Source organism: Hyalella azteca, unplaced genomic scaffold (genome assembly GCF_000764305.2).
Source record: "Hyalella azteca isolate HAZT.00-mixed unplaced genomic scaffold, Hazt_2.0.2 contig5139, whole genome shotgun sequence".
Classification (NCBI taxonomy): domain Eukaryota; kingdom Metazoa; phylum Arthropoda; class Malacostraca; order Amphipoda; family Hyalellidae; genus Hyalella; species Hyalella azteca.
In genome coordinates this window covers 357,847-364,885 of record NW_025935338.1, presented here as the reverse complement: position 1 = coordinate 364,885, position 7,039 = coordinate 357,847, and the positions used below count along the sequence as shown (strand labels likewise).

The 7,039-nt window shown below is 42.6% G+C and overlaps 1 protein-coding gene across 1 annotated transcript in view; it reads left to right on the top strand.

Annotated features, from left to right (window-relative positions):
- The first annotated feature begins 513 nt into the window (after positions 1 to 513).
- The window catches only part of LOC108679383 (EF-hand domain-containing protein 1), a 17,470-nt gene continuing 10,944 nt past the window's right edge, over positions 514 to 7,039 (top strand). Inside the window, exons 1-6 of the mRNA XM_047880298.1 lie at positions 514 to 665; positions 1,342 to 1,432; positions 2,002 to 2,199; positions 3,095 to 3,253; positions 3,434 to 3,606; positions 6,148 to 6,308. Of these exons, the coding sequence (XP_047736254.1) occupies positions 592 to 665; positions 1,342 to 1,432; positions 2,002 to 2,199; positions 3,095 to 3,253; positions 3,434 to 3,606; positions 6,148 to 6,308 (856 nt within the window). The 5' untranslated portion in view covers positions 514 to 591. The remainder of the gene's footprint in view (positions 666 to 1,341; positions 1,433 to 2,001; positions 2,200 to 3,094; positions 3,254 to 3,433; positions 3,607 to 6,147; positions 6,309 to 7,039) is intronic.

Below are 7,039 nucleotides of genomic sequence, written 5' to 3'. Positions count from 1 at the left end.
AGTTAGAGATAAAGTTTTAGTAAAAGTATTTTACGATAACGTTCATCAAATTACCCAACAGAGGTTTAATTTAAAGCCCGTTATTCAGCTATTAATTTTTTCCATTGTTTGCGTTTTTATCGATAAATTTGTGCCTTTATTATAAGCAACTGCGTTGTTTCATGTCTAATTTTCAGAGACACTGGGGGCGGTAGAGTACCTCTGTTGCCGGGCTTGCCGGAGTCCCACTTGGTCAGGGTGAGTTAATGGTGCGTTTTGAAAATGAGGTAATGTCTATCACAAGATCTGCATTATATTTTCTCCAATTCTTTAAAAGCGGAAATAATTGAGCACGAAGCGCTTGAGATCGCCAGCTGCTCGGCTAAACCGGGATAGATATTTCTGGATTTTTGTTGAGGTAGTGGCCGCTTGGCAATGTTTTCAAAAGGTTTTATGCGGAATTACCATCTCCAAGTTTATTCTACAACATGAATCATTTTTCCAAATTAGGACTTTCAACGACCCAAAACGAAATTAATTCAAGCGCGTCTTCCGCAGCGGAGTGCGTTCCCGAAGAGGCAGTTGCTGCAGTGGCACAACGGCGTGGCCGTGATGAGGGAAGAAGGGACGCCAGGCGACAGACTTCGACCTCCTGTTTTTATGGGAGACCTCGCCGTCCTGCAGAGGTAGTTTCTTGTGAGGCATCTCTGCTATGTTAGAATGAGAGTCTGACCGTCCTGCAAAGGTGTGGTCTCGTCTCTTAACCACTGGCAGGGTGGCCCAGTGGTTAAAGTTCTAAGTACCAGGACTGGCGCAGAGAGGCGCGGGTTCGATCGCAGCTCTGTGTGCCAGTTTCTGGTCAAAATCGGCAAGGAAGCCGGGCGGTTAAACACAGCAGAATTGTAGCAGTGAGTTGCGAGTTCGTGACCGCAAAATGCTGTGAATGTTCTGTGATGTTAAGAATCGGCGACAGGCCTACGTCCTAATAAACGCTGAGACCGAAATTAATATTTTATCGCTGCTACGTAAGAGTGAAAGTGTGGCCGTTCAGCAGAAGTAGGGTCTCGTGTCGCAGTAGAGGACATTGAGCTAGCATCATCAAGTTCACGTGTGGTCTCTAGTGTAGCAAAGCATCCTGTCATGGCTGTCGTGGCTTCACAATTGTTTCTCAAGTTTAAAGCCGTGGCGTGGTTTCCAGTTGTTCAGCAGGTTTACAGATATTCTGCAGATAAACAATTGTTCTGCAGGTTAGCAGTTGTGTGCAGATTTGCAGTTGTTTTGCTGATTTACAGTTGTCCTGAATGTTTGCTGTTGCATGTAGATTATCACTGGTAATGTAACATCGCATTGTTTGTTGAGCAGTGCAGCGTTGCAGCTGCAGTTGGGTGACCGCCTCGCTCGGAGCAAGTCAGCACCCGTCTTCACGCCACCCTGGGTCATCAAAGAGAAGCAGGTTTAGTGCACAACCCGACACCTGTACATTTAAGTGATTTAACTCTATTGCTGTAAATAATTCAGCAGAATACAGTTGCGGAATGAGGGTGAACTATTCATAGTTCCTTGTTTTCTCGTGATGTACTCATGACTGGCAATGTGATGTGTTACTTTCTTACGACCGGAAATGTTTGAATGCGAGCTGATGATGAATAGATGATTGCATCAATTTAGCTAATACAATAATAAAGAACACTTCCTCCATGACGATCTTTGAATTGATAATATTATCGTTGTATTTTTCTACAAAATTTGTATTATGGACGATTGGAAACGATTTTAGCGATAACAACAGTTAAAGAAGCACGCATTTGCCAATTCTAGCATCGCAGAATTCCTAAAACCTGGTTTCGAACCCGCAATTCATTGCACTTTTTGTAAACGCTGGGCCACCCTGCCCTTGTCGCATTTAGCGTGATAAGCAACCGAATTTGGACGATATGTAAATTTTCACACCATCATATACGTACGCATGAAACTGAGTGAGTTAACTAACATAAAAAGAAAAACGCGTTTTGTTTTGACCAGATACTGCGTTTCCAAGGCTACTTTCAACAGTACCTGAGTCTAGAGAAGGAGGTGATGCAAGACACCAGCGTCTCACTACCTCCTAATCGCAGCGCCAGCGTCGCACTGCCAAGCAGGGACGAGTACTGCGTTCGTTATGTCGTGCTGCGCTACTTCATGAGTGACCACACCATCGAGCTGCTCGAGCCGAGAGTGCCCGTGAGTCTGTGGTGTCTTCATGAAAAATAAAAAATATTCAAATAAATATTTATTTTGTAACTTCTAGTTGCTTAAATACGAATTTACATTTTTTTGGCAATAGTGTTTACCAGCATCGAGTCTGCTGTAAACAAGTATCTTTCGAGGCCAATAGGTACGGAATTTGTACTGTTAACGATTAAAACTCAGGAATCTATGTATCTCAGCATACATACCTGTGGCCGTGGCTGTGAGGCTGTGTTTAGCTAGGAGTACCTGAGTGATTAGATACCCAGATTTGAACAACTAGTTGAGGTTTGAAACCTGGAACTAGTTGTGAAAATTCTGGTCGAAATCAGAAAGATGGCCGGGTGGTTAAGAATGGGCGACACGAATTGTCAAAACTGACAACACGATATTACATTATATTAATAATGAACAAAATCCTGAAATTGTAGGAGTTCCACAACGTCAGCATAAACTCAATGAAGTTGACAGCGATATTGTGTAGATAAGTGACAAGTTCTTCACTTATTAGCGCATATTTAATAAGGCTTCAATTTAGTTGGCATTTTCAAAATTTTGAGTGACCGAAAAACCTTTCACTATTTTGATCCATATAGATCCCACAGCAATCGATTAACAAGGCATTATTACAACTATTACATAATTAGACGAATTTTAGACTACTATATTTTTTCCAGACGTATACTCACTTAGAGTACAGTGGTTACAGGTGCTCCAAATGAAGAAACGACTCCGATTAATATTATATACAACATGTTCCCACAACCTGCTGCTACTTCTATAAAAAATTTCACTGTTTTCAGCACGCTGGTGTTGATAAAAGTTGAATTCCTCATCTTGATTATCCTTTCCATCAACTTTAATGCCCGAAAACTCCATTGATCAACAGAACTCAGGACTCCAGCAAGGCGTGCTGCTATCACGCCAGCCTGTACCTCACAACGCCTACCCTAACCGCTGCTACAACTTTACTGACCTAACGCTGGGCACCACGCTCAACTTATACGGCCGGAACATCACTCTGGCTGATTGCGATCCGCAAACTAGAGTGCGTAGCGAAATTCTTTCAACTTTAATGATTCTCTTGATCCATGACTGAATGTTCATTCAAAGAGCTTCTAATCCTCCCAAAATAAAAAAAATGATCTGCTGCTGCAGTCACACATTAGTTGCTTAACTGCACCTCACTCCTGATTAAATTGTGCACGTTGCGACTAATTCATGACAGGACCTTCTTGAGAGTGAGGGAGTTGATGTGGGGGAGGCGATTGCGGTGCCGGCGGACCCTTACCTCACCCAGAGACAAGCAAGGGCGCCATCCGCACGCAGGGAAGCTCATCTCAGTGGTGACAACCTCGAAGCACGACCCAGCGCTGCCAACCCTACTGGACCGCTACTGCGGTGAGATCTCGTGGCAGACTACGATTAAGGGGGAGGTATACCCTAAAATTTTCGGATTTGGCATTTTTGGGTTTTAATTTCATCTTAAAGCTGAAATTCTGCTCTTCCCAATGGTACCACTGCCATCTCTGCACGTAAATATTTACGTTCATGACGTCTCTTTAAAGGGAAGCGGGTGGGCGAGTTCTTTAACTAATTAGATATAAAGTAAATAGCTGCTGAAATCTTTGAATATAGTTTCTACTTGAGTTGTGCTGCAGTTACATGCTTAGTCTCATCTTAAAGCTGACATTCTGAGCTTTTCAACGATACTACTGCGATAGCTGTGAGTGAATTTTAACGCACACAGCTGGGCTCTAAAGAGGGGCGGGGGTGGATTTCCTTCAGAAAATAGATAGGACTTAATTCACTCGCTAAAGCCCGGTCCACACGCTCAGTTTTCACAACGATTTGTCTGCGCAGTTTCAAGTCGGAATGAAATCGTTGCAATTTTTAGAGCGTCCACACGGTGCCGACTTATCAGAGTAGTTTGCTCAGTTTTGCGCGATCAGTTCGGTGAGCATGGAATATCTCCCAAAGTAATGAACGTAGCTCCATAAAACTTGGTACACGTATTCATTAGGACTTACCGGTGATGTTTAGCTCGTGGACATTTTTAGAATTTCACCTTCATTCGTGAGTTATATGACGATACGTGCCGAAATTTGCAGTGAGCATGACATTTCTTCAAAACTACAGTACAGATTTGAACGAAACTTTGAATATACGAACCTAACCTCCCAACGGCTATGTTTAGCTCGTGACAATTTTTTAGATTAGATAAAGCCGTATAACTCTCAAACGAAGGCAAAATCGAAAAAATTGTCACGTGCTAAACATTACCGTTAGGTCTTAATGAATACGTGTACCAAGTTTTATCGAGCTACGTTCATTACTTTGGGAGATATTCCATGCCCATCGAATTTGAGGAGACCGGCCTCGAGTCCGGTCGTAAATTTGTCCGTGACGTGCCTTGGAGAAGGCAGTATTTTGATAAATTTTGGCATTATGACTTGCCAAAAAAGAGACTGGATCATTTAGGGAATGCGAGGAATCAAAATACAAGAGAGATGGCTTGCCAGGCTTGTAGATGTCTTCTTCTCCAGTTCCAGATGGAATCGATTTTTTTATTTATCCCCAATTATTTACGGTCAATGCTCCTCAACTCATTTTACAGCTGTTTCTCTGTTTGCGCTTTCATCGATTTTTTTTTTGAATTTTTCTACTAAGCCCTCGTTTGTCTCCACCTTTTTGTCCTGTTACCATAATCCTTGAATTTTACTATCCAAATGCAAGAAAAACTTTCGTATAGAAGAGCAATAAATTCCCGAGAACATTACCGAAGGTCCGCCATTGTCGCCAGAATCGTTGAAACTGAGCACAAATTGAATTAGAAAACTGTGCTACCGTCCACACGTTCCGACTTGTCTGCGCAGTTCATCGAAATCTATGCTCTGGAGCTCAGATTTCGATGGAACTGCGCAGTTTTCCCGCCGGCTCCAAAACTGCGCAGTTTTCCCGTCCACACGCAACGTTTTATCTGCAACGATTAGAACTGCGCAGACAAATCGTTGTGTAAAACTGAGCGTGTGGACCGGGCTTAAGACTAAAAATATTGGTGTATCTGGCATCAAGCAGTCAAGCTGCACTGCTGCAGTCACCCTCTTCGCTTTGTGCGGAGTGGTGTTCTGCAAGTCGCTCCTAGCATCCTTGAGTGGAATTAGGCTACAGAAGCCTGTAGTTTCGTGGCTATGCTACATTTAGTGACTATTTCAAGGCGCGCGGAACTTTGTCGCGCCGTCCTGAAAAGTTCAACTTTTTGTCACGGAAAACCTATCTCCTCCTAGAGTTTTGAAGCTACAGCGATGAGACATATACCATTCTATTTGTAAAGACCATACCTATGCAGTAACACGGCCCTTTTTTTAGATTTGTGCATAGTTTGGATTCAAAATGGGGGGGAAGGGGGGGGAATGCGAAAAAATGAAAAAAATTGAAAATGCTTGTAAAAAAAAGTAAAGCAAAAATCAAAAATCGGGCCGTGTTACTGCATTGGTATGGTCTTTACGAATAGAATGGTATATGTCTCATCGCTGTAGCTTCAAAACCCAAGGAGGAGATAGATTTCTACAGTACCTCCTTTTTTGTCCGTTTTCTATGAATTTCACGTTTTCTATCAATTTTTTCGAAAAAATGACACGAACAAAAATGTCTTAGAATTCTATTTTACATAAGTGTACCAAGTTTCAGAGTGATCCGTCCATAAACAAAAAAGTTTTTCTGGAGGGTATACCTCCCCCTTAATGAACAATCCCTTATGAGACTCTTCGCCAACAAAACACCTGGAACGTGAAAATAAACTTCCAGTTCTTACTGTACCGTTGAATAATAGTTTTTATTATTCATTGAACATATTTTTTACGAATTTCAGATAAAGTGCGTTTTTCTGAGGCGAATGAATATAACGCAATGAGATGCAGGATATGCATACGTTTTTGGCAGTTTTTCAGGAGTGGTGCAGGAGGCTGCCGAAGGTGCGGTGCAGTGCGTGGTGCTGTATGATGTCACCACCAGACTTATGGAGGTGCGCCGCACCAACAGGCAACCTGGCATTAGCGCGGTGGTGCTCAAGTGGTGCAGTCCTACGGTGCGGCGCCCGACAGGTAAATAATAATTAAACTCCTTCAATTTTTAGCATCAGTTTTTCGGTTTGAGAAAACGTTTGGACGTTTGAGAAGACAATGGACGTTTGAGAAGACATTGAACGTTTGAGAAGACATTGGACGTTTGAGGAGACATTGGACGTTTGAGAAGACATTGGACGTTTGAGAAGACAATGGACGTTTGAGAAGAAATTGAACGTTTGAGAAGACATTGGACTTTTGAGAAGACATTGAACGTTTGAGAAGACATTGGACGTTTGAGAAGACATAACATAACATAACATAGTGATGTCGGCGCTGAAGTGTAGGCCTGATGTGGCCTGTCGCCGATTCTTTTTCTTTTCGTGCCTTGTTCACAGAAGATCTAATATCGTGATATTTGCCCGGATCTTTTCATGACTGGCGATAGTTTGAAGTAGCTACTAGACTTCCAACGGGTTCGATAAGGAGCTAGGCATTTCAAATCTGAACATATATTTTTTTCATAGCTTTATCTAGTCTGTTCTTGAACGCGTTCATACTTGGAGCGCCAACGATGTCATCGGGGAGGCTGTTCCACATGTCGGTGATTCGAAGCGAGAAAAAATTTTGTCGCGTGGAGAAGTTGCAGCGCAATTTTTTTAGCTTATAGCCTGGGCCCCTGGTGTTGGTTCTTGTTTCAAATTCTAGTAACCCTTCAGGGACCTTGTATAGACCATGAGTATACTTGTATACTTCAATGAGGTCCCCAC